The 27,505-nt window shown below is 41.4% G+C and overlaps 1 protein-coding gene and 2 long non-coding RNA genes across 3 annotated transcripts in view; all 3 read right to left on the bottom strand.

Moving 5' to 3' along the window:
- LOC127557615 (uncharacterized) overlaps positions 1 to 27,505 on the bottom strand; it is a 66,340-nt gene that overhangs the window by 33,320 nt on the left and 5,515 nt on the right. The window contains exons 5-13 of the mRNA XM_051990925.1: positions 27,492 to 27,505; positions 27,193 to 27,234; positions 26,814 to 26,936; positions 19,569 to 19,762; positions 6,572 to 6,626; positions 6,268 to 6,303; positions 5,810 to 6,094; positions 3,730 to 4,023; positions 3,157 to 3,198 (exon numbers count right to left, since the gene is read on the bottom strand). The exon at positions 27,492 to 27,505 is cut by the window's right edge and continues 94 nt beyond it. Coding sequence (XP_051846885.1) covers positions 3,157 to 3,198; positions 3,730 to 4,023; positions 5,810 to 6,094; positions 6,268 to 6,303; positions 6,572 to 6,626; positions 19,569 to 19,762; positions 26,814 to 26,936; positions 27,193 to 27,234; positions 27,492 to 27,505 — 1,085 coding nt within the window. The remainder of the gene's footprint in view (positions 1 to 3,156; positions 3,199 to 3,729; positions 4,024 to 5,809; positions 6,095 to 6,267; positions 6,304 to 6,571; positions 6,627 to 19,568; positions 19,763 to 26,813; positions 26,937 to 27,192; positions 27,235 to 27,491) is intronic.
- On the bottom strand, positions 18,484 to 26,773 carry LOC127556513 (uncharacterized). The gene is made up of 2 exons (XR_007952470.1): positions 26,040 to 26,773; positions 18,484 to 18,837 (listed from the first exon to the last, which is right to left on the bottom strand). It is a non-coding gene; the product is annotated as an uncharacterized LOC127556513 (long non-coding RNA).
- On the bottom strand, positions 19,724 to 20,065 carry LOC127556516 (uncharacterized). The gene is made up of 3 exons (XR_007952473.1): positions 20,051 to 20,065; positions 19,901 to 19,953; positions 19,724 to 19,762 (listed from the first exon to the last, which is right to left on the bottom strand). It is a non-coding gene; the product is annotated as an uncharacterized LOC127556516 (long non-coding RNA).

Below are 27,505 nucleotides of genomic sequence, written 5' to 3'. Positions count from 1 at the left end.
AGCAATGTATTTCAGTGAAGAACTGTGAATGACCACTATTCTTAGCAATAAAATGAAGACAATCCTATAGGATGAAACATACTATCTTCCTCCAAAGAAAGAATGGATACTATCTGAATACAAACTGAATTCAGCATGCTATTTTTTGTATTTTTTTGTTTTTTTCTCCATAGTATTTTATTTTATCCATTTCATATATCGTTTTCAACACTCATTTTGACAAGATTACAGTTCCAATTTTTTTCTTTCTCCTTCTTCCCCAAGAAAGCAAGCAGTCTGATATAGATTACATATACATAGTCGTTTTAAACATATTTCCATATTAGTCATATTGTGAAAGAAAAATCAGAACAAATAGGAAAACCACAAGAAAGAAAAAGCAAAAAAAGCTGAAAATAGCATGCTTTGATGCACTTTCAGACTTCATAGTCCTCCCTGTAGATACAGATGTCATTTTCCATCCCAAGCCTATTGGAATTGTTTTGGATTACTATATTGCTGAGAAGAGCAAATTTCTAGGCTCTGCAGATTTTCCCCACAAACCAAAAATCACCTTGAAATGAATTCAGAGTTGTAAAAATAAAGAGTAAAGCAGTTGTCCTCCTAAGACAACCTGAAAGGACCTAAAAAAAGAGGCCCTCCAGAGGTAGAGAGCTGCTTGATCTGAGTGAAGTATGGATACCTCCAGGCCAATTCTACTTAATTAACATCAGGCCTTGGATCAGTCCACCAGGAAGTGGACAGATCTCAAAAAAGTTCACCTCAATTTTTATCGCACTCATGGCATCAAGAAATTTCACCTTATGAACTTTCACCTTACAGAAAATTTCACTTGACAAACATTCATCAAATGAATAGCAGAGTATTGAGTGAGGGACAATTGAAGGACCTCCCCCATTGTTTCTAGAAGACAGGCCTAGTGGTGTTAACCAGAACCGATCCTGAGCTGTGGCTGTAGATGGGAGGAGCAAACATACCCTCTGTGCCTGAATGTATCACAGGGAGTAAGAACAATTTGGGACAGCATGGCTGGGGGCCCCAATTGTGGCTTAGGGAAGAAATGGAATCCTTGAGGTTGAGTTTCTAGACAGAAAAGAACAAAAATGAGGACCTGATGCCTAAGGTGACATTATCCACAACTTGGAATTAAAACTTGATCATGATAATAAGTTGCTAAAACTTAAATAAAACAAAACAAATTAAAAAAACGAGTAAGTAAAGAAAAAAAAGAATCTAACCATACCTAACTACTTTGTTGTAAAAGATCTTTATTTATATTCAGAGGAAGATATTGAGGTTAAAAAAAGTTACTCCTATCCCAAAGAATAATGTCAAAGGGTCATAAGTTCAAAAAGAGTTCTTGGAGGAATCTAAAAAAGAATTAAACAAACAGAAAAGGAAGATTAAGGAACAAAATAATGTATGTGTGGCTAAATCCAAGAAAATTATGATAAAAATTAATCTTAATAAAGAAAATAAGGATCCTCCTGGGACAACTAAAGTAAATTGGAAGACACCAGGATAAAGGTTTCACTGGTATGAAGGGTAAACACTTCCAGGCTAGCTCCACCAAAACAGGAAATGGGAAGCTTTGGGGCTATCTGGAGTCAGAGGTAGCCTCAGACCAAACCACAGGAACCACAGTATATGAACTTGGTCTGAGTCCTGGAAGAATGAAGGAACCTCTGCCGATAAGGAATGCCAGGCTCAGCTGTGCTGCTAAGATGCAGTCCTGGGGGAGAAGGAATCAGAGCATTCTCACAAGTGTAGAAGCAGTGAGACAGGGAGCTGCAGACACTTACAGGAGGATGAAACTTTTGATTTTGGTTCTACATCAGAGGGGCAAAACTAAAGTGAAACCAGAGGCATCATCTCCATTCACCCCAGGATTAGAGGTCATTACACTAACAAATTCTTATTTTATTTTAACTTATCTTATTTTAAAATAAGCAGGCAAAGCAGAAAGAACCCAACCATAGAAAGTTACTATGGGAATAGAAAAGAGTGAGATTCATCTTCAGAGGAGTATACTGAAGTAAAAAAGGAGGTCTCTCCTAACCCAAAGATGGATGTTAAATGGTTACCTACCCAAAAATAATTTTTAGAAGTCAAAAAAGACTTTAAAATCAAATAAGAGAGATTGAGGAAAACAAACAAAAAAAATCTAAGGAAAACAAGACGGTCATGACAAGAAAATTAACTAATTAGAAAAGGAGATTGCATCTTAAAGAAGAAAATGATTCTTTGAAAATCAGAATTGGGCAAGGGGAAGCCAGTGGAGGTAGAAGAGACCAAGAAATAATAAAACAAAATGTCAAGAATGAAAAATCAGAAGAGAATGAGAAGCATAAGAAAAACAAGAGATCTGGAGACCAGATCAAGAAGAGAAAAATATAAGAATAATTGGACTATCTTAAAGCTATGACTAAAAAAGAACTTTGACACAAAAATAATGAAAGAAAATTGTCCTGAAATGATAGAACAGAGAAGAAAATAGAAATAGGAAAAAATGCAAAAATCTTCTCCTTAAAGAGATCCTACAAGGAAAATATATAGAAATATCATTGCTGAAATTTGAAATTTCCAGATTAAAGAGAAAATTTTACAAGCAACAACAACAATCAATCAATTCAAAGATGCTGGAGCTACAATTGGAATTGCACAGGATTTATCAGTGGCTACAATAAAAGACCACAGGTCCTAGAATACTATATATCAATAATGAAATCAATAATAATAATAAAAAAAACTAGAGTGGCAGTGGAAAATATTGTATCCAGCAAAACTAAGTATAATATTGAATGAAAAAAAGGACATTCAATGAACTGTCATATTTTTAGGATTTTGTCTCAAACAAACCTGAACTCAATAGATGATTTAGTATATAAGAGCCAACATCAAAGATCAATTTTAAGGGACTCATTAAGGACAAACTGTTTATGTTGTGGAAATGTAAAACATATGTGTAAGAGGAGGAAGTGGGGAGGGAGAACATGCCAGTCAACGAGGATAGCCTGGGTAAAGGACAATAACAAGGTGCTGCTGCAGGAGGAGTGGTGGAAAATGAGGAGACCCTGGAAGGGATAGGGAGACACTGACTGGGCATCCAGCCTCTGCCTCCCCCTTCTCTCTGTTGGTAATCCTCTAGTTACTCACCAAACAGCCAGTTCTCAGATTTAGGGCTTGGAGGGACTGTCCCTGTGGAACAGGAAGGAGGCAAAATTCAGGTCTGGGCAGGGAAGCCCAGTGAGGCTTGAAGGGTTGGAGGGTCTGGAGGTAGCCCCTGGTGTGAGCTCTAGATCTGACCAGTCTTGCTGGCTATAGGATGTTGGGCATGTCTCTCATTTCTTTGGGTCTCACTTTCCATCTGTGAAATGGGTGCATGCCTCATGATCTCTCCAGGCCTTTCCAGTTGTAAAATCTGATGTAAACCCCCTTCTTGGGACCTAGTAGATGTATTGTCTGTATGTAGGATCAGTATATCTGGATAGGTAGGAGAGGGGTGGGGGTTAGTTCTAGTAGGACCAGAGAAGCTCACTGTCTACGTTTTCTGAGCATTAGCCATTTCCCAGACTCTCCATCCCCTTCCTCTGAGCCTTCTCTTTTCCTAGCCCTCCTGGCTCCTGGGGTCTTCTGGGGCACGGCCTTGAGCAGACATCATGTTGCCCCAGGGCCAGTGAGGGGGCCTAGGAGGGATGGGAAGGATTGGAACGGCTGAGGCTCTCTCACCTGTGACCTTAATTTCCAGGGGGTCACTGGGAGCTGACCACACATTGGAGGTGTCCCTGAGAAAGGTGTAGCATCGGTAAGTCCCTCCATAGGCAGATGTCATAAGAAAGAAGTGGAAGGTGGTTTGGGATTTCCCTTCATGGAGCTGCGCCTTGCCTTGGGTCAGCTGTTCTCCATCTTTATACAGGGTGTACATGTCGTACCACAGCTCTGATCCACACTGGAGGCTCACGTTCTGTCCCGAGGCCACTATGGAGCTGGGTGTGGCTGAGAGGAAGGGTGGGTCATAGAGACCTGGGGGAGCAGGAGACCTGGAGTTAAGGCTTTGATATCCCTCGGGGGGGGGGGGAGGATTTGGCTTGTGGAAGGACTGGCTGGGGTTTGAGGTTTACCTCTTCTCCAGAAGAAAATAAAATATCATATGTGGTGTGTGTGTGTGTGTGTGTGTGTGTGTGTGTGTGTGTGTGTGTATGTGTGTGAGAGAGAGAGAAAGAGACAGAGTGTGTGTGTGTGTGTATGTGTGAGACAGAGAGAGAGTGTGTGTGAGAGAGAGAGAGAATGAGAGAGTGTGTATGTATGAAAGAGAGAGCGAGAGTGAGTGTGTGTGTGTGTGTGTGAGAGAGAGAGACAGAGAGAGAGAGTGTGTGTGTGAGAGACAGAGAGAGAGTGAGAGTGTGTGTGTGAGAGAGAGAGACAGAGTGTATGTGTGAGAGAGAGTGTGTGTGTGTGTGTGTGTGAGAGAGAGAGACAGAGAGAGAGTGTGTGTGAGAGAGACAGAGAGAGAGTGAGTGTGTGTGTGTGAGAGAGAGAGACAGAGTGTATGTGTGAGAGAGAGAGTGTGTGTGTGTGAGTGTGTGTGAGAGAGTGTGTGTGTATGTGTGAGACAGAGAGTGTGTGTGAGAGAGAGTGAGTGTGTATGTGTGAAAGAGAGAGCGAGAGTGAGAGTGTGTGTGTGTGTGAGAGAGAGACAGAGAGAGAGTGTGTGTGTATGTGAGAGAGTGTGTGTGTTTGTGTGTGTGTGTGAGAGAGAGAGAGAGAGAGTGTGTGTGTGTGTGTGTGTGTGTGAGAGAGAGAGAGAGAGAGAGAGAGAGAGAGAGAGAGAGAGAGAGAGAGAGAGAGAGAGAGAGAGAGAGAGAGAGAGAGAGAGTAGAAGAAGTACCTTGGACAGCTCTGGGAGAAAAAAAAAGATAAATGGGTGAATGACTTGGGGAGGAAGAGAGACATAGACGGGGAGAAAGAGGGGAAAGGAGGGAAGAATTAAAATACAGAGAGAGAGTAATAGAGAAAGACAGGAGAAATAGAGAGACCCAATGAAAAAGAACAGAGGACAGAGAGAAAGGGAAGGAGAGAAACAGAGGTGGGAGTGTGTATGTGTGTGAGATAGAGACAGAGACAGGGAGAGGAGTGAGGTAGAGAGGGGGAGATAAAGGGAGAGAAAATGAGAGGAGAGAAGGAATGAGGGGGAGAAAGAGAGAGAGTGAGAAAGAGAGAGAGAGAGAGAGAAAGAGAGAGAGAGAAAGAGAGAGAGAGAGAGAGAGAAGAAAAAGGGAAAGAGGAGAGACAGGGAAGGCAAAAGCAACTTTTGAGGGAAAGATGAGGGATGCAAAGGAGAATTTGGAGGTGGATTAGAAGGATGGAAAGACAGACAAAGAGGGAGACAGAAAGAATCATAGAGAAAGCATTAAGAAGAGAGGGAGAGAAAGATGGATGGGGGAGAGAGAGGCACACACAGAGGGAAAAAAGACAGATACACAGAGAGATAGACACATAGAGACAGAGACATATAGAGAGACAGACACACACACAGAGAAAAGGAGACATACAGAGACAGAGACATAGAAAGAGAGACACACACACAGAGACTATCTCATGAGACAATCATGTGAAATGCTTGGCACACAGTTGGTGTTGTATAAATGCTGAATACTTTCCTCCAGCCCTAGAGGGAGACAGAGGAGAACCAGGGTAGAAGACAGAAGGGCAAAGCTGAGGTCAGACTGGGCTGGGGGGAGCTTAGGGGCTTTTGAGACCCTAAGCCAGTCCTGCCTGAGGGGCATGGGATGGGCTGAGTTTTCCTTACCTGTGACCACCAGCTCCAGGGGGTCACTGAGCTTTGACCAGAGGAATGCTTTTCTGTAGTGGCAGGAATAGATCCCTGCCTGGTCCAAGGTCACTGATGAGATGTGAAATTTGCCCTCCCTTCCAGATGGTTTCACCCTCATGATCTTTATCCTTCTAAGCCCTTGAGTTTTCACCAGGCCATACTCATCAGCCTCCCATGGTCCCAGGCATATGAGGGTCACACTTTTCATTAGGTGGGCCAAAGAACCATTCTCTGCCATGAGGGAGGGTCTGGGGAGTGTGTCTGGAAAACAATGAGGGCCGTCAGTTCTAGGGTTCCTTTTTTATGTTCCTCCTCTCCACTCCATACTGGGTTCTTTCTCACCTTAAACTCTCAATCCAGCCCAGACCTCCCCCACCTCCCTCTCGGGGGCAGCTGCCTGCTTTGAGCAAGAAGCGTGTAGAGGAAGGACTCACCTGCCTGTGTCTTTATCCTGTGGCCCAGATACAGTCCTGTCAGAGAGGACACTGATTATTCCCAGCTTTCCACATCCTGCCCACCCAGCCCCCCACAGGAAGGAGATAGAAGTCCCAGAGCCGGAGTTTAAGCGTGAGTGAGTGACTGGATGCCAGAAAATGCTTCTAAGAATTCCAGCTTCTCTCTCCCGCTTTCTTGGAGACCTCAGACCGGCCCCTCTTCTCTGTCAAACTGGGTGTGTATCTGGCATCAATAGGATCTAAAGTTCCCTTGAATTGGGGGTCCCCTTTCCCCAGGACTCACCAAGGCTCAGCAGGGCAGAGAGGATGGGGGTCATGATTATGCCTGTTGACAGTGGGAGGGGAGATTAATAGCTGGTCAGGCAGACAGTCTGAGGCTGAGGATGTGAGCAGGGTCTGCTGGGCTCTGAGTCTCTCAGGGTCCAGCCTCAGTGAGAAGGCTCTCCAACTCCCTACTCATTGTGGTTTCCTGTTGATTGCCTCATGGAGGGGGTGGTTTGGATGCCTTGGGTCTAGAATCAGGTGTCAGCATCAAGGAGAAAGGTCAGCACAGAACTGAGAAACTGCTTTTTGGGGACAAGTTTCACCCCCACAGAACTTTCCCCCTCCCAAATGAGGCTCAAGGTTCCCTCCCTTCCCTAGTTATGCACAGTGGACAGTAGCTGGCATTAGGGAAATAACAGCTAACATTTATCTGGTGCTTTAAAGTTTGCCAAGATCTTTGCAAAGAATTTACCAGTAAGCTGAAGGAGGCAGGTGTTATTAATATCCTGATTAATTAATTTAAATATCCTCATCAGTAACTCATGGTGGAGGCGGGGAGTATTTTCCACAAGGACTTCATGGATATCTATATCTAGATGAAATGAAATTAGAGATAAAAAATGAAGTGATGTTACTGGAGTGAAAATTTGAAAGAAGAATAAACAACTGAGATGACAAAGGGATGGTCATTATCTCATTAACACAATCTGAAAATCAGCATAGGCCAAAGAAATTAATGACTGCACATGACAGATAGAAGTATGAGAACAAATTAATGATCAGTAAAGAAAATGTCAGAGGCAGCTAGGTGGTGATGTGGATAGAGCACCAGCACTGAATTCAGGAGTTCAAATCTGGTCTCAGACATGTAACACTTACTACCCTGGGCAAGTCACTTAACCCCAATTGCCTCAGCAAAAAAAGTCAGATGTCTATTTAAATCACCTAAGTGGAAAAAAAGTCAAGAAGAGAGATTTTTTAAGAATCAATGAATTCATGTGAACTATCTGCATTTTTGTTTTTCTTCCCGGGTTATTTATACCTTCTGAATCCAATTCTCCCTACGCAACAAGAGAACTGTTCGGTTCTGCAAACATATATTGTATCTAGGATATACTGCAACATATCCAACATATAAAGGACTGCTTGCCATCTAGGGGAGGGGGTGGAGGGAGGGAGGGGAAAAAAATCGGAACAGAAACGAGTGTCAATATAAAGTAATTATTAAATAAAAAATTAAAAAAAATCAATGAATTTGAGAAAATGGTGGAATAGGTCAGAAATTTCCAGACTTTCCAGATTTTTTCCACAAACAAAGAAATTTGAAACAAAATGAACATAGAACAGCATGGTTCACAAAGCTGTCCTCTTCAGACAACTTGAGAGAACCTCAGTAAAGATGAGACCTCCAGAGGCTGAGCTTTGGCCTGAGTGAAATATAAAAACCTCTAGGCTGACTGCTCAATCAAGAAAGGGCAGCTCTGTCAAGAAGCAGACTAGACCACATTTCACCTCAGAAACTTTTAAAACACAAACTTTAATCTAAAGAAGAATAAACATTGTGTTGGGGAAGATTGAAGGATACCTCACTCTCTCTAGAAGGGAGGTCTAGTAGTGCTGATGGGAATTTATCCTAGGCTGTGACTGTGGGTGAGGGAGAGTGAGCACAGGCCTGGTAAGTGGGATATCAGAGAACAAGGATGTTTTCAGGACATTGTGGCTGGGGCTGTAAGTGTGGCTTAAATTCAGGAAATAACAATAAAGAGAACCCGAGGCTTAAAATAACATTATCTCTAACTCAAGGTAAAATTTTTTAAAATAACTTTTTATTGATAGAACGCATGCCAGGGTAATTTTTACACCATTATCCCTTGCATTCACTTCTGTTCCAATTTTTCCCCTCCCTCCCTCCACCCCCTCCCCCAGATGGCAAGCAGTCCTTTACATGTTGAATGGGTTACAGTATATACTAGATACAATATATGTGTGCAGAACCGAACAGTTTTCTTGTTGCACAGGGAGAATTGAATTCAGAAGGTAGAAATAACCCGGGAAGAAAAACAAAAATGCAAGCAGTTTATATTCATCTCCCAGTGTTCTTTCTCTGGGTGTAGCTGTTTCTGTTCATCTTTGATCAATTGAAACTGAGTTAGATCTTCTCTTTATTGAAGAGATCCACTTCCATCAGAATACATCCTCAAACAGTATCGTTGTTGAGGTATATAATGATCTCCTGGTTCTGCTCATTTCACTCAGCATCAGTTCATGTAAGTCTCTCCAGTCCTCTCTATAATCATCCTGCTGGTCATTCCTTACAGAACAATAATATTCCATAACATTCATATACCACAATTTACTCAACCATTCTCCAATGGATGGACATCCTTTCATTTTCCAGCTTCTAGCCACTACAAACAGGGCTGCCACAAACATTTTGGCACATACAGGTCCCTTTCCTTTCTTTAGTATCTCTTTGGGGTATAAGCCCAGTAGAAACACTGCTGGATCAAAGGGTATGCACAGTTTGATAACTTTTTGAGCATAGTTCCAAATTGCTCTCCAGAATGGCTGGATGTGTTCACAATTCCACCAACAATGTATCAGTGTCCCTGTTTTTCCACATCCCCTCCAACATTCCCCATTATCTTTCCCTGTCATTCTAGCCAATCTGACAGGTTTGTAATGGTATCTCAGAGTTGTCTTAATTTGCATTTCTCTGATTAATAATGATTTGGAGCATATTTTCATATGTCTATAAATAGTTTCAATTTCTTTGTCTGAGAATTGTCTGTTCATATCCTTTGACCATTTATCAAGGTTAAAATTTTGATAATTAGCTCCTAAAAGTAAATAAAACAAAATAAAAATGAGAAGGCAAAAGAAAAAGAATCCAACTATAGATAGCTGCTTTGGTGTAAAAGAAGCTGAGTTGATATTCAGAGAATGATAAGGAAGTGAAAAAGCCACTCATGTAATATAATGTAAAATGGTCCAAGCCCCAAAATAACTCTTGAAGAACTTTAAAAGGTATTAAAAAAATGAGAGACTGAGAAAAAATCAGGGAAAAAATAAAAGCAAACCAAGAAAGTATGAGAATAAAGTTAACCAATTAGAAAAAGAGATACAATCTTAAGGAAGAAAATTCCTTGAAAATAAGACTTGGGCAAGCAGAATCAAATAATACTATAAAACACCAAGAACTTTTAAAAAGTAAAAAAAAAAGGAAAATAATAGAAGGATTTGGAGATCAAGATACAATATAATAATTGTCAGATTACCTGAAATGTGTGATCAAAAAAGAATCTAGATAGACTATTACAAAGAATTGCTAAGAAAAATTACCCTAAAGTTCTATAACAAAATGGTAAAGTAAACATTAAAAAATCTACCATTTGCCAACAGAAAAAGATCTCAAGAGGAAAACTTACAGGAATGTCACATGCAACTTTTAAAGGTCCAACTTAAGGAGAAAATATTGCAAGTTACAGATAAGAAGCACTTTAAAGTCAAGATTTCATATAGCTTCTATCATTGCAGCTTCTATCCTGAAGGACTGTAGGTCTTGGAACATTATAATTTGAAGAGCAAAAGAGCTAGCATTGTGTCCAAGAATAATTTACCTAACAGAGTTGAGTACAACCCTGCATGGGAAAAAAGGGCATTTGACAGACAGAAAGAATTTCAGGTGTTTGTAACAAAAAGACCCAGAACCCGTTGGAAAATTCAGTATAAAAATCCAGAAGAAATATAGGGAAAGAACATAGGAATATATGGGGCTTTCCTTAAAATGATAAGTAATATCTCTCTAAAACTATCAGCCAGCATTATCTGTAATGGGGATAAGCTAGAAGCCTTTCCTATAAGATTGGGGTGAAACAAGGATGCCTATCATCATCATTGTTATTCATTATTGAACTAGAAATAGTAAGTTATCAATAAGAAAAAAGAAATCGAAGGAATTAGAATAGGCAATAGGGAAAGAAAAACATCACTTTTTGCAGAAGATCTGAAGCATCCAAGAGAATCAACTAAAAACTATTTGAAATCATTAACACTTTGGCAATATTGCAATATATAAAATAAATACAAATCATCAACATTTCTATGTATTATTAACAAATCCCAGCAGCAAAAGATAGAAAGAGAAACTCCATCTAAAATAACTGTAGATAATATCAAACACTAGGGAGTCTACCTGCCAAGACAAACCCAGGAACTTTATGAATATGATCACAAAGCATTTTTTTCACACAAAAAAGCTAGATCTACATAACTTGAAAAAGTCAATTGCTCATGAATAAAATAAAATATATTATCATATAATGCATATAATAATATAATAACAAATATATAATATGTTAACATAATATAAAGGACAGTTATACATAATCTAATTTACTTTACCAGTGCCAAACCAATCAAACTATCGATCAAATTATTTAATGGGGCTAGAAATAACAATAATAAAATTCATCTGGACAAATGAAAGGTTAAAAATATCAAGGGAATTAGTGGAAAATGCAAAGTAAGGTGGCTTCACAGTAGTAGATCTAAAATTATATTACAAAGTAGTAATCATCAAAATGATTTGGTACTATGTAAGAAATAGAGGGATCAAGCAGAGGAATAGGTTAGGTATATAAGACATGGTAGTAAATGACTATAGCAATCTCTTGTTTGATAAACTGAAAGAGTCTAGTTTCTGAGATAAAAACTCACTATTTGACAAATACTACTGGAAAAATTGAAAAATTACATGGCAAAAACTAGGCATAAACCAACATCTTATACCATATTCCAAGAACAAGGTCAAAATAGATACATAATTTAAACATAAAGTTGTAAAGGACTGAAACTGTGAGTTGATGAACTGGGGTCGGACAACCGAGCACTTAAAGCTAATTATCAATTGGACAATACTCTATTAGAATATGCTTTGAAAATGGCCCTTTCCACTATTCTGTGCTGGTTTGATCTTTTGTTGTATACAGAGAAGTGTGGGAGAGATTAGGGGGTGGAATAAGACAAGCCAGAGTCACTTTGGCTGTGGATGAAGAGAAAGGAGATCGTGGAGATCCTGCATCCATCCCTAAGGCCAAGGACTTGCTTATCCTGACTGTGGCTGATTCTAAGATATCCAGGGTGCTAACTCAGTCTTCACCATAAAGTGATGCCATAGGCAAATTAGAAGAGTAAGGAAGAGTTTACCTCTCAAATCTATGAAGGCAAACAAGAGATAGATACCATTACAAAATGCAAAATGGACAATTTTGATTAAATTAAAATAAAAAGCTTTTGTACGAAGTGAACCCACCCAAGAAAGAAAGAAAAGCAGAATGCTAAAAAAACAATTTTTTTTTTACAGCAAGTGTTTCTGATAAAGGCGTCATTTCTGAAATATATAGAGAACAAATTTATAAAAATACAAGTCATCCCCCAACTGATAAATGGTTAAAAATATGCAAGGAAGTTTTTCAATTAAGAAATCAAAACAATTTATACTCCTACAAAAATGTTCTAAATCATCGTTGATTACTTAGAGAAATGTAAAGAACCTTCATATATTTTTGTAATCCTCTTATATTGGCTAAAATAATAAAAAGGTAAAGTCACAAATGTTGGAGGTGATATTGAAAAATCGGGACAGTAATTCATTGCTTTTTGAACCATGAATTGAGCCAACCATTTTGGAGAGCAAACTGCAATTATGCCCAATGATTTATTAAATTGCTATACTCTTCGATTAAACAATACCTAGAAGGTCTATTTCCAAAAATACATAGGAAAAAAGGGAAAAAACCTTATGAGTTCTACAATGTTCATAGCAGCTCTCTTTGTGATGGCAAAGACCAAGAAATTACAGGGATGCCCATCAATTGAAGAATGGCTAATGTGATTATGATAAAATACTACTGTACTCTAAGAAATGATGAGCTCAGCCATCTTAGAAAACATGAAAAGACTTACATAAAATAGTAGAGTGAAATGATCAGAACAAAGAATTGGAAATCCTCAAAATTAAAGGTTGGATTAATTAAAGTTAATGTAAAAATCCATCGACTTAAGAAATAAAACTAGAACTTGGTTTTTATAAAACAGCAAACAAAATAAACAAACCATTGGCTAATATGACTTTAAAAAGAGGAGATGAAAAACAAATAACTGTATAAAAATGAAAACTATGAATATACTACTAATAAAGATGAAATCAAATCAGTTTCTGGAAGTTATTTTGCCCAAATATATACCAATCAATTTAATGGAATGAAGGAATATTTTAAAAAAAAAAATGACCTAGTTACAGAAGGGGAAGTTGAATATCTAAATAGACCTATGTAGAAAAATAAATTGAAAGAACTTAAAAATAAATGTATTTTCTAAATAAAAGCAGAACCAGATGCATTTACAAGTGAATTTTATCAATTTTTTAGAGATCAACAAATTCTAATATTAAATGTATTATTTGAATAATAGGCAAAAAGCAAAGAAAATGTGACACTAATACCTACCCCATGAAGAGTAAAAATAGAGAAAGAAAATTATAGACCAACTTCATTAATGAGTATGTCTATACTCATTAATGTAAAAATCCTTAATAAAATACTAACTAAAAGAGATCACAACATTCTATTTAAAGGATTATACATTATGAGCAAATGAGATACATACCAGAAATACAAGAATGATTTAACATAAGGAAAACTAATAACATAATTCTTCTTAGCGATAATAAAAGTTAAAAAATCTAATATGATTATATTAATAGATGCATGAAAAGATTTTGGTGAAGGATATTTCCTTAAAATGATGATAAGTTATCTATCTAAAACCTTCAGCTAGCATTATTTATAATGAGAATGAGCTAGAAGCTCTCCCCAAAAGATCCGGAATAAAATAAGGATGTTCATAATTACTAATATTATTCAATATTAAGTTATAAATGCTAGCAATAGCAATATAAGAGAAGAAAAAGAAATGGAAGGAATCAAAATGATAATGAAATGTGAGGTAACAAAATTGTTACGTTAGGTAGACATTCTCTGATATATTTGGAAACTTCTAGTGATTCAAATAAAAAGTTAGTTGAAACAATTAATAATATTAGCAACCTAGAAGGATATAAAATAAACTAATATAAATCATCAGAATTTCTATGTATCACCAACAAAACCTTGCAAGAAAAGCTAGTAAGATATGTTCCATTTAAAATAACTGTAGACTGTATACAATTATTAGCAACATTTCTATCAAGAAAAAATGAGGAAATACATCAATACAATTATCAAACTTTCTTTTTACAAATCAAGTTAGATTTAAGTAATTGGACAAAAATATTAATTACGGAGAGGCAGAACCTATAATAAAAATGCCAATTCTACCTAAATTAGTTTATTTATTCAAAGCTAATCTAATTAATCACCAAAAATTATTTTCTTGATTAAATAGTAAACGTTTGATCTTATTGAGTCTTTTATAATTAATCTTTAATTTTTATCTTATATGTCTCCTGTATCTTATTATATATTGAATTTTTGTTACAAATATTTGAAAGTCTTCCAATTCACTAAATATCTATTTCCCCCCTACTCTGGATTACACTTAATTTTGCTGGGTAAGTTATATTCAGTGAAAAGACTATATGAAATATAGTGTTCAAGGACCTATATTCCTTCATGGTAGTAGCTTCTAGATATTTTTTAATCCTGATTGTACCGCCGAAATAGTTAATTTGTTTCTCATTACTTGCAATAACTCCTCCTTAGCCTGAGAACTTTGAAATTTGGTTAAAATATTCCTACAAATTTCTCTCCTGGAATTTCTTTCAGGTGGTGACTGATGGATTTCTTTTTTCTATTTCTTTTATTATTTGTTTCAACTTTATGAAGAGTAGAATTATTTGCATCTAGTTCTAAATTGTGGTAAGTGAAACTTGCTATTTGAGATAAAATTTCTTGGGACTGTAACTGATATACTTTTGAGTTTTAATTCAGATAATAATTATGTAATGAATCATTATGTCATTAATCCATTATTCCAGAGACATGCTACAAAGTACTCAGAGAAATGTGATCCTAAACAGTTACAGGTGAAATCTGCATCTGGGCAAGAACTGGGAGGACAACCTTGGCGTCAGCTTAAAGTTGGATCCTTCTGACTCAATTTCTTAGTTGTATTCCTCTGCATAGGTATGTTTCCCCCTGATTATTCCTGAACCTGACTAGTAAGTGGAATTGTTACTGTATGATTAGTTGTCAATTGTGACACTTACCTGACCAAGAATACTTTATTCTGTCATATGGGTATATTGGGAATACTATCAACACAGTCAGTAAAGTAGAGGTGTGTTAGGAAATTCTTTGGATCAAAGTTAGGATCCCATCTCTGATTTAGTATAAAGGTCTTATCAGTTAAGACCTGGGATAAATTCTCCAATTGATAAATGGTCAAAGGATATGAACAGACAATTCTCAGATGAAGAAATTAAAACTATTTATAGACATATGAAAATATGCTCCAAATCATTATTAATCAGAGAAATGCAAATTAAGACAACTCTGAGGTACCACTATACACCTGTCAGATTGGCTAAAGTGACAGGGAAAGATAATGTGGAATATTGGAGGGGATGTGGGAAAACAGGGACACTGATACATTGTTGGTGGAATTGTGAACACATCCAGCCATTCTGGAGAACAATTTGGAACTATGCTCAAAAAGTTATCAAACTGTGCATACCCTTTGATCCAGCAGTGTTTCTACTGGACTTTTACCCCAAAGAGATACTAAAGAAGGGAAAGGGACCTGTATGTGCCAAAATGTTTGTGGCAGCCCTGTTTGTAGTGGCTAGAAGCTGGAAAATGAAGGGATGTCCATCAGTTGGAGAATGGCTGGGTAAATTGTGGTATATGAATGTTATGGAATATTATTGTTCTGTAAGAAATGACCAGCAGGATGAATACAGAGAGGACTGGCGAGACTTACATGAACTGATGCTGAGTGAAATGAGCAGAACCAGGAGATCATTATATACCTCAACAACGATATTGTTTGAGGATGTATTCTGATGGAAGTGGATCTCTTCGATAAAGAGCGCTAATTCAGTTTCAATTGATCAAAGATGGGCAGAAGCAGCTACACCCAAAGAAAGAACACTGGGAGATGAATATAAACTGCTTGCATTGTTGTTTTTCTTCCAGGGTTATTTGTACCTTCTGAATTCAATTTCCCCTGTGCAACAAGAAAACTGTTTGGTTCTGCACATACAAATTGTATCTAGGATATACTGTAACCTATTTAACATGTAAAGGACTGCTTGCCATCTAGGGGAGGGGGTGGAGGGAGGGAGAGGAAAAATCTGAACAGAAGTGAATGCAAGGGATAATGCTGTAAAAAATTGCCCTGGCATGGGTTCTATCAATAAAAAGTTATTTAAAAAAATAAGGAATAATTGAGTGGAGGCCCATGGCACCTTCCGGGTCTGACCCAGCTCTAAGCTCCCACGGAGCCGGCTCCTGCCTCCTTCTGGGCCTTGGGAACAAATTGTGCTCACCCTCCCATTCTGCCATGGAAAGTTGGCTTCTTCTCTGCCAGGGATCCTCCTCCAGTACCAGTGATTACCCTCAACCGGGCTTAGGCCGTCTGCCAGAAAGGTTTTGCCAGATGTGGCCATGAGGGGGTGAAAGGGACCCCAGCAAAGGAAGTACAGGTGTTTGGGAATTGGGGAGCTCCTAGGGAGAAGCCTGAATTGCCTTCCAAGGCGCTGCCTGAGACACGCAGGGAGAAGCACTGACTCCTTAGATGGACCTTTGCTTCTTGAGTGGGGCTTTGGGGCCTTCTCCACTTCCTTGCATTGACAAGATTTTTCTGGGCCCAGATCCTGTGGTCAATCAGATGGCCAGGTTACGATGGCAACCTCCAAGCTCGTTTTTCCCCTATATAAGTTCTTTTATAGAGTTCTAGAGTTTTATAGAGTTATAAGTTCTTTTGTCCCCCTTTCTCCGAGGGCTCATAAGAAAGCGCCCCCATTACGTAGGGCACAAACCCTCCAGGCCCCTCGCCTGCCTTAAGCATCCTTGCCCTTCTTAATGGCCACTTCCTCTAAGGAACTTAACCTTTGTCTTCCTCCCTGTTAATGGCTAAAAGTCCCTTTGGGAATGAGTCTCCTCCCAGCAGTGTCCCAAAATCTTTGCCTCTGGTTTTGAAAAAGGTCTAAGGCTACAATTTCTACACGACATTATCCCTTGCAATCACTTATGTTTCGTTTTTCCCCTCCCTCCCTCCTCCCCCCCCCCCCCCAGGATGGCAAGCAGTCCTATATGCTAAACATGTTGCAGTATATCCTAGATACAATACATATTTGCAGAACCAAACAGTTCTCTTGTTGCACAGGGAGAATTGGATTCAGAAGGTAAAAATAACTCGGAAGAAAATCAAAATTGCAAATAGTTCACATTCATTTCCCAGTATTCCTTCTTTGGGTGTAGCTGTTTCTGTCCATCATTTCTCCAATGAAACTCAGTTAAGTCTCTTTGTCAGAGAAGGAAGTGGATTTCTTTGACAAAGAGACCTAACTGAGTTTCAATTGATAAATGACGGACAAAAGCAGCTACACCCAAAAAAAGAACACTGGGAAACGAATGTGAACTATCGGCATTTTTGTTTTTCTTCCCGGGTTATTTATACCTTCTGAATCCAATTCTCCCTATGCAACAAGAGAACTGTTCGGTTCTGCAAACATATATTGTATCTAGGATATACTGCAACATATCCAACATATAAAGGACTGCTTGCCATCTAGGGGAGGGAGTGGAGGGAGGGAGGGGAAAAAAATCGGAAAAGAAACGAGTGCAAGGGATAATGTTGTCAATATAAAGTAATCATTAAATAAAAATTAAAAAAAAAGAAAAAAAAAGAAAATTTGTCCATGCTTATGTCTTGTGAAGAACAAAGCTATAATAATAACAACAATAACAATAATAATAATAATAAAAGATTGATCCTGATCTGCATTTGAATACATTTCTCTCCCCCAAAGTTAGAAGATTTTTTTTTTCTGATTATGAAGGAGAAGCACACTCATGGGGCGTTTAAGTAATGATGGGGAGATAGCTACTCTCAGGCTCATTCATTGAACCAGAAATAACAGTCCCTCCCTGGGTATCCAACCTGACAGTTCTAGTGTGAGATAGGAGAGTAAGATATTGGAGATACTGGTATATATTTATATGAAAGGGAGTTTTGCTTTCAGGACCACAATTCAGCTGTGATCGTCACCAAATAAAGATTCCGGATAACAAGGCATGGAGATATATATAAATATAGATGTAATGTCTGGACTAGCTCTCTGGAGGGCCTCAGGATCATTCAAAGTCCTTGGTCTATAGGAGAAGTGAAGGAGACAGCAAACAACTGGGCTTGTCAAAGATGAATCCTGGACTCTGGAGTCCTCTCTCCTCAGCATGCTGTGGCACAGAGACTCTGATCTCTCTCCCTCTGCCCTCTAATCTTTCCCTACAATTACCTCACCACACCACATTCAGCAATTGCAGATCATGAGGGGAGCCATCACATCACCGAGTCATATAGAACCATGATCTCCCAGTGAGTCGGTAATTAGCCTTAAGTGCTCTGCTGTTCTGGATTCAAGTGCACCTTTTCAGAGTTTCAGTCCTTTACATATAGATATAGATAGATAGATAGTTAGTTTTTGTTGTTCTTGAGGCAATTGGGGGTAAGTCACTTGCCCAGGGCCACACAGCTAGGAAATGTTAAGTATCTGAGGCCAGATTTGAACTCAGGTCCTCCTAACTTCAGGGCTGGGGCTTTATCCACTGCACCACCTAGCTGTGCAGATGGATATATTTTTAACACCTTCAGGTTTTTTTTTTAATTTTGAACTTAAAGACCAAAAAGCAGAACCAAAGAAGAGGGTTCTTTATGAATCCGTGAATCTCTTTTATTGTTTACTTTTTTAAAAAGTAAAGCATGCGGTACATTTTGCACATTGTTTTCAAAGCTGACCTGCTTGCCCACACTTCCTTCTGATCTCCTGTTCCCCCCTCCCCACCTTTTAAACCTTGGAATCACTTATTGCCATAAAGATGTTTCCCTCACTCCCTCCCCTTTCCAAACCCCTCTCCCAGAGAGGAAACTGAGAGAAAGGAAAAACAACAACTTTGTAACAAGGAAGTCAAGTGGGACAAAGCCGAGGCCCAGAGCGCACAATGTCTGTCCTTTTCAGCACCCGGTGTCCTGTGCACCAGCACGTGGAGAGCTCCGTCTGACCTCCTCTGGAGTCCTGCTTAGCCACCGCCCTGGGCAGAATTCTTGGATCTTTCACTGTTATTTTTCTTTATAAAATCGACAAATTGTTGTCTTGTTTCTGCTCCCTTTGTCCTGCCCGTTTTCTCCTCAGTTCTCTGAACTAATTTCTTTCCACGTGCAAACAGCTTTGATTAGACCCGTCCCTCCCCATTTCTCTGTCCAGCCACTGCCCTGATGGACACGCGCTTAGCTCCTTCCCTTCCTCTTCACCCCCCTTCTCCTGACCTGTCCTTTTTCATCCCCTCAAGTCTTTCTTTATCCTTATTTGCCCTTTTCCTAAAATGTAATATGGGGGGAGGGGGGACAACAGTCCCAGTAGTCCCTACTGTGAGGGGGATCAGATGAGATCTTATTTGTAAGTGCTTAGCACACTCTGGCACACAGTAGGCGCTTAATTAGTGCTTGTTTCCTTCCTCCTGTGCCCCTCCTTTCCTCTCCTGCTCCTCTGGAGGAAGGGGGGAGTTCTGGCCTCTATGAGACAGCATTTCTTCCCTCTTACAATGTTGGGAGAAATGTTCACTGGGCAGGAGCTGTCCGGTGCTGATCAGTGTCGGGACTGTCCTCCCCGGGCGTGGCCTGAGCTCATTCTACTGGAGGGAAGCCCGGTCCGTGGCCGAGCCGGGAGGGGGCGCTGCTCCCAGCGGCTTGGGGTCCCCTCCGGCCTTCCCTGGGGCGACGAGCCGGCTCCTCACCGCGGGTCCGGCTGCCTGGGCGGGGCAGAGGTGCGGGGGCGGGGCTCCTCCCTTTGGGCCCGGGCTCAGCGCAGGGTGGCGTACAGGCTGGGAGCCTCCGGGGCCGAAGGGGGAGGCTCCTCGGCCCCCGCCCCGAGCCTGCGGGGGTCCAGCTGGGCGTAGGTCACTTGCTGAGGGTCTTCCCCGGGAGGAGCCTGCGGGAGGAGAGGAGGGGCTGAGCGGGGGGAGCAGCCTGAGCCCACCTCCCGCTGGGTTTGGGCGTGAGCGCCCCCCCTCCTCTCCCCACTCCCCCACTTCCACCTCCCCCCCCTTCCCCGAGCTGAGAGACTCACAGTTGTGTCCTCCCGCGCGGCCTCTGTCTGCCCGCCATCCTCCACAGCAGCGTCTGAGGCAGAGAAGCAGGGGCTCAGGACCCGGCTCTGCCCAGGGTCAGGCCTTTCCCTCTCCCAGCCCCTCCCCCTCCCGCCCCGCCCCTCACTCACACAGCGGCTCCTCCAGTTTTTCAATAAACAACTTTTCTGCCTTCTACTGAGGGATCTCTGAGTAGTCATTTTGGGTAAGGGTCTTCTACATCCCTCACATCCCTATTTCCCATGTTGAAAAGAAAATCTCTTTTGACCTATTTTCTGAGTCTATCCACTCTCTCTGGACAGGGATGCCTTAATTCCTCACGAGTCATTTGGAATTGTGTTTGGATGTTGGGGGTTGATGCAAATTTCTAGGTTTCTCCTGCTTTCTTCATCCTCTGTCTCTTTTGTCTGCTGTCTCCAATGTACTACTTAGTTGCCTCCCATATTACTTTTGATAAACTTGATCACATTGCTCAGGAACCTCAGTGAGAAGCCAGGACTGCATCGAAGTGCAGGCAAGAAGTGTGTCTTGTGGAATATAAAAATTGGCTGTACTAAGAAAAATAGGTTGGGATTCATATGTGGCCAATCATGCTTCTTTCCGCCAATTACTGAATATGTAACCTCTTAGTGTACTGTTTTCTTATTGTAAATGAACCCATTCTTTGCACAAACCTCATGCCTGTATTTATTGGGGTTTGTGAATTCTTTCACAAAGCCTGACATCGGCCAAGGGGATCCCATTGCTGTTAGGGGATCTCTCAGCCCTGATTTCTGACTCCTCACCATGTACTCACATATATTTTTTCCTGAGGAAACTTCCTGAATAACTGAGAATTTGAGGCCCTGCTGCAGCAGAGATAGAAGTTTTCTTAGCACTGTGTTCTCTACACATGTGATTCACTATCATTGCATCTTTAAGTTTATTCCCACTTTTTTTTAACCTCTCAACTCCTCCAGGGACTTTTTGTGTATTTGTTGGAGAGTGAATCTCAAACTATTTTGAGAAATATCCCATAAAGATTGATCATGAAAAGGTGTTCCAAGTCATTATTGATCAGTGAAATGCAAATTAAGGCAACTCTGAAATATCACTACACACCTCTCAGATCTGCTAAGATGACAGGAAACTATAATGACAAATGTTGGAAGGGATGTGGGCAAAATGGGACACTGATGCATTGTTGGTGGAGTTGTGAACTGATCCAACCATTCTGGAGAGCAATTTGGATTTATGCTCAAAAAGTTATCAAACTGTGCATACCCTTTGATCCGGAAGGGTTACTACTGGGCTTATAACCCAAAGAGATCTTAAAAGAGGGAAAGGGTCCTCTATGTGCAAGAATATGTGTGGCAGCCCTCTTTGTAGCGGCCAGAAACTAGAAACGGAGTGGATGCCCATCAATTGGACAATGGCTGGATAAATTGTGGTCTATCAATATTATGGAATATTATTGTTCTGTAAGAAATGATCAGCAGGATGATTTCAGAGAAGCCTGGAGAGACTTACAGGAACTGATGCTAAGTGAAATGAGCAGGACCAGGAGATCATTGTACATTTAAACAATACTAGATGAGGATCAATTCTGATGGAAGTGGCTCTCTTCCACAATGAGAGGATCCAAATCAGTTCCAACTGATCAGTGATGAAGAGAACCAGCTACGCCCAGAGAAAGAGCACTGGGAACTGCCTGTGGGCCACAACATAGCATTTGCAGTCTTACTGTTATTGTTTGCTCACATTTTTGTTTTTCTTCCCAGGTTATTTTTCCTTCTTTCTAAATCCAATTTTTCTTGTGCAACAAGATAACGGTATAAATATGTCTACATATATTGCATTTAACATATACTTTAACAAATTTAACATGTATTGGACTATCTGCCACCTGGGGGAGAGCATGGAGGGAAGGAAGGGAAGAGTTAGAATAGAAGTGTTTGCAAGGGTCAGTGGTGAAAATTTGTCCATGCTTATGTCTTGTGAAGAACAAAGCTATAACAACAACAACAACAACAACAACAATAATAATAATAATAATAAAAGATTGATCCTGATCTGCATTTGAATAAATTTCTTTCCCCCAAAGTCAGAAGATTATTTTTTTCTGTTTATGAAGGGGAAACACACTGGTAGGGCATTTAACTAATGATGGGGAGCTAGCTACTCTCAGGCTCATTCATTGAACCAGAAATAACAGTCCCTCCCTGGGTATCCAACCTGACAGTTCTTGTGTGAGATAGGAGAGTAAGATATTGGAGATACTGGTATATATTTATAGGACAGGGAGTTTTGCTTTCAGGACCACAATTCAGCTGTGATCGTCACCAAATAAGGATCCCAGATAATAAGGTATGGATATATATATAGCTGTAATGTCTAGACTAGCTCTCTGGAGGGCCTCAGGATCATTCAAAGTCCTTGGTCTATAGGAGAAGTGAAGGAGACAGCAAACAACTGGGCTTGCCAAAGATGAATCCTGGACTCTGGAGTCTGGAGCCTGAAGTCTTCTCTCCTCAGGATGCTGCGGCAGAGAGACTCTGATCTCTCTCCCTCGGCCTTCATTCCTTCCCTACGATTACCTCAGCACAGCACATTCAGCAATTGCCGATCATGAGGGGAGCCATCACATCACCATATCATATAGAACCATGATCTCCCATTGACTCTGCTGTTCTGGATTCAAGTGCACCTTTTCAGAGTTTCAGCCCTTTACATATAGATATTGATAGATAGATAGATAGATAGATAGATAGATAGATAGATAGATAGATAGATAGATAGATAGATAGATAGATAGATAGATAGTTAGTTTTTGTTGTTCTTGAGGCAATTGGGGTTAAGTGACTTGCCCAGGGCCACACAGCTAGGAAATGTTAAGTGTCTGAGGCCAGATTTGAACTCAGGTCCTCCTAACTTCAGGGCTGGGGCTTTATCCACTGCACCACCTAGCTGTGCAGATGGATATATTTTTAACACCTTCAGTTTTTTTTTTTTTTTTTTTTTTAATAAATTTTATTTTATTTAATAATAACTTCGCATTGACAGAATCCATGCCAGGATAATTTCTACACGACATTATCCCTTGCAATCACTTATGTTTCGTTTTTTCCCCTCCCTCCCTCCTCCCCCCCCCCCCCCCCCCCCCCCCCCCCCCCCCCCCCCCCCCCCCAGGATGGCAAGCAGTCCTATATATGCTAAACATGTTGCAGTATATCCTAGATACAATACATATTTGCAGAACCAAACAGTTCTCTTGTTGCACAGGGAGAATTGGATTCAGAAGGTAAAAATAACTCGGGAAGAAAATCAAAATTGCAAATAGTTCACATTCATTTCCCAGTATTCCTTCTTTGGGTGTAGCTGTTTCTGTCCATCATTTCTCCAATGAAACTCAGTTAAGTCTCTTTGTCAGAGAAGGAAGTGGATTTCTTTGACAAAGAGACCTAACTGAGTTTCAATTGATAAATGACGGACAAAAGCAGCTACACCCAAAAAAAGAACACTGGGAAACGAATGTGAACTATCGGCATTTTTGTTTTTCTTCCCAGGTTATTTTTCCTTCTTTCTAAATCCGATTTTTCCAAAATCAATACAGAAATAAGGGGGAGGTAATAGGATTGGGTGGAGTATAGAAGAGTGTATTCACAGGAGTGGGATAAAATTTGTAGATAAATGGGAAAGGGTTAAAAGGAAAGAAAAAAATTAGGGGAGGGAGTGGAGGGAGGGAGGGGAAAAAAATCGGAAAAGAAACGAGTGCAAGGGATAATGTTGTCAATATAAAGTAATCATTAAATAAAAATTAAAAAAAAAGAAAAAAAAAGAAAAAAAAAGAAAATTTGTCCATGCTTATGTCTTGTGAAGAACAAAGCTATAATAATAACAACAATAACAATAATAATAATAATAAAAGATTGATCCTGATCTGCATTTGAATAAATTTCTTTCCCCCAAAGTCAGAAGATTATTTTTTTCTGTTTATGAAGGGGAAACACACTGATGGGGTGTTTAACTAATGATGGGGAGATAGCTACTCTCAGGCTCATTTATTGAACCAGAAATAACAGTCCCTCCCTGGATATCCAACCTGACAGTTCTTGTGTGAGATAGGAGAGTAAGATATTGGAGATACTGGTATATATTTATAGGACAGGGAGTTTTGCTTTCAGGACCACAATTCAGCTGTGATTGTCACCAAATAAGGATCCCAGATAATAAGGTATGGAAATATATATATAGATATAGCTGTAATGTCTGGACTAGCTCTCTGGAGGGCCTCAGGATCATTCAAAGTCCTTGGTCTATAGGAGAAGTGAAGGAGACAGCAAACAACTGGGCTTGTCAAAGATGAATCCTGGACTCTGGAGTCCTGCTTAGCCACCGCCCTGGGCAGAATTCTTGGATCTTTCACTGTTATTTTTCTTTATAAAATCGACAAATTGTTGTCTTGTTTCTGCTCCCTTTGTCCTGCCCATTTTCTCCTCAGTTCTCTGAACTAATTTCTTTCCATGGGGCAAACAGCTTTGATTAGACCCGTCCCTCCCCATTTCTCTGTCCAGCCACTGCCCTGATGGACACGCGCTTAGCTCCTTCCCTTCCTCTTCACCCCCCTTCTCCTGACCTGTCCTTTTTCATCCCCTCAAGTCTTCCTTTATCTTTATTTGCCCGTTTCCTAAAATGTAATATGGGGGGAGGGGGGGACAGCAGCCCCAGTAGTCCCTACTGTGAGGGGGATCAGATGAGATCTTATTTGTAAGGGTCAGTGGTGAAAATTTGTCCATGCTTATGTCTTGTGAAGAACAAAGCTATAATAATAACAACAATAACAATAATAATAATAATAAAAGATTGATCCTGATCTGCATTTGAATAAATTTCTTTCCCCCAAAGTCAGAAGATTATTTTTTTCTGTTTATGAAGGGGAAACACACTGGTAGGGCATTTAACTAATGATGGGGAGCTAGCTACTCTCAGGCTCATTCATTGAACCAGAAATAACAGTCCCTCCCTGGGTATCCAACCTGACAGTTCTTGTGTGAGATAGGAGAGTAAGATATTGGAGATACTGGTATATATTTATAGGACAGGGAGTTTTGCTTTCAGGACCACAATTCAGCTGTGATTGTCACCAAATAAGGATCCCAGATAATAAGGTATGGAAATATATATATAGATATAGCTGTAATGTCTGGACTAGCTCTCTGGAGGGCCTCAGGATCATTCAAAGTCCTTGGTCTATAGGAGAAGTGAAGGAGACAGCAAACAACTGGGCTTGTCAAAGATGAATCCTGGACTCTGGAGTCCTCTCTCCTCAGCATGCTGTGGCACAGAGACTCTGATCTCTCTCCCTCGGCCCTTCAATCCTTCCCTATGATTTCCTCAGCACAGCACATTCAGCAATTGCCGATCGGGGCCATCACATCACGGTATCATATAGAACCATGATCTCCCATTGAATCTGGTGTTCTGGATTCAAGTGCACCTTTTCAGAGTTTCAGACCTTTACATATAGATATAGATATTGATAGATAGATAGATAGATAGTTTTTGTTGTTCTTGAGGCATTTGGGGTTAAGTGACTTGCCCAGGGCCACACAGCTAGGAAATGTTAAGTGTCTGAGGCCAGATTTGAACTCAGGTCCTCCTGACTTCAGGGCTGGGGCTTTATCCACTGCACCACCTAGCTGTGCAGATGGATATATTTTTAACACCTTCAGTTTTTTTTTTTTAATTTTGAACTTAAAGACCAAAAAGCAGAACCAAAGAAGAGGGTTCTTTGTGAAACTGTGAATCTCTTTTATTGTTTACTTTTTTAAAAAGTAAAGCATGCGGTACATTTTGCACATTGTTTTCAAAGCTGACCTGCTTGCCCACACTTCCTTCTGATCTCCTGTTCCCCCCTCCCCACCTTTTAAACCTTGGAATCACTTATTGCCATAAAGATGTTTCCCTCACTCCCTCCCCTTTCCAAATCCCTCTCCCAGAGAGGAAACTGAGAGAAAGGAAAAACAACAACTTTGTAACAAGGAAGTCAAGTGGGACAAAGCCGAGGCCCAGAGCGCACAATGTCTGTCCTTTTCAGCACCCGGTGTCCTGTGCACCAGCACGCGGAGAGCTCCCTCTGACCTGCTCTGGAGTCCTGCTTAGCCACCGCCCTGGGCAGAATTCTTGGATCTTTCACTGTTATTTTTCTTTATAAAATCGACAAATTGTTGTCTTGTTTCTGCTCCCTTTGTCCTGCCCATTTTCTCCTCAGTTCTCTGAACTAATTTCTTTCCACGGGGCAAACAGCTTTGATTAGACCCGTCCCTCCCCATTTCTCTGTCCAGCCACTGCCCTGATGGACACGCGCTTAGCTCCTTCCCTTCCTCTTCACCCCCCTTCTCCTGACCTGTCCTTTTTCATCCCCTCAAGTCTTCCTTTATCTTTATTTGCCCGTTTCCTAAAATGTAATATGGGGGGAGGGGGGGACAACAGTCCCAGTAGTCCCTACTGTGAGGGGGATCAGATGAGATCTTATTTGTAAGTGCTTAGCACAGTCTGGCACACAGTAGGCGCTTAATTAGTGCTTGTTTCCTTCCTCCTGTGCCCCGCCTTTCCTCTGGCCTCTATCACACAGCATTTCTTCCCTCTTAGAATGTTGGGAGAAACGTTCACTGGGCAGGAGCTGTCCGGTGCTGATCAGTGTCGGGACTGCCCTCCCCGGGCCTGGCCTGAGCTCATTCTATTGGAGGGAAGCCCCGTCCGTGGCCGAGCCGGGAGGGGGCGCTGCTCCCAGCGGCTTGGGGTCCCCTCCGGCCTTCCCTGGAGCGACGAGCCGGCTCCTCAACGCGGGTCCGGCTGCCTGGGCGGGACAGAGGCTGCGGGGGCGGGGCTCTTCCCTCCCGGCCCGGGCTCAGCGCAGGGCGGCGTACAGGCTGGGAGCCTCCGGGGCCGAAGGGGGAGGCTCCTCGGCCCCCGCCCCGAGCCTGCGGAGGTCCAGCTGGGCGTAGGTCACTTGCTGAGGGTCTTCCCCGGGGGAGCCTGCGGGAGGAGAGGAGGGGCTGAGCGGGGGGAGCAGCCTGAGCCCACCTCCCGCTGGGTGTGGGTGTGAGCCGCCCCGCCCCCCCCTCCCCCCGAGCTGAGAGACTCACAGCTGTGTTCTCCCGCGTGGCCTCTGTCTGCCCGCCATCCTCCACAGCAGCGTCTGAGGCAGAGAAGCAGGGGGTCAGGACTCGGCTCTGCCCAGGGACAGGCCTTTCCCTCTCCCAGCCCCTCCCCCTCCCGCCCCGCCCCTCACTCACACAGCGGCTCCTCCATGGGGGTCGCAGCTGGGTCTGAGCTGGGGAACCAGAAGGCACAGAATTAGGGGGGGTTGGGGGGGCAGGTGCGGTGGGGGGGGCTGGAAAGGGGAGCAGGTGTGGTGGGGGAGGGTCTGGGAAGGGGGGCTGTGGGGTGGGGAGGGTCTATCTGGGGCTCCTACCTCTTGGGGGTCTTCTTGCCTTCTGCCCCTCTGCTCCCATGGCCTGTGGGGAGAGTCGGGGTCAGCCTTCCCTAAGGCTCAGGCCCCGCCCCCGCCCCCCAGCCCCAAGAACTCACTGATTCTGGCCCGA

This window comes from Antechinus flavipes, chromosome 3, assembly GCF_016432865.1.
Source record: "Antechinus flavipes isolate AdamAnt ecotype Samford, QLD, Australia chromosome 3, AdamAnt_v2, whole genome shotgun sequence".
NCBI lineage: Eukaryota > Metazoa > Chordata > Mammalia > Dasyuromorphia > Dasyuridae > Antechinus > Antechinus flavipes.
Note: the sequence above shows the minus strand (reverse complement) of the source record. Positions and strands in the feature narration are given on the sequence as shown.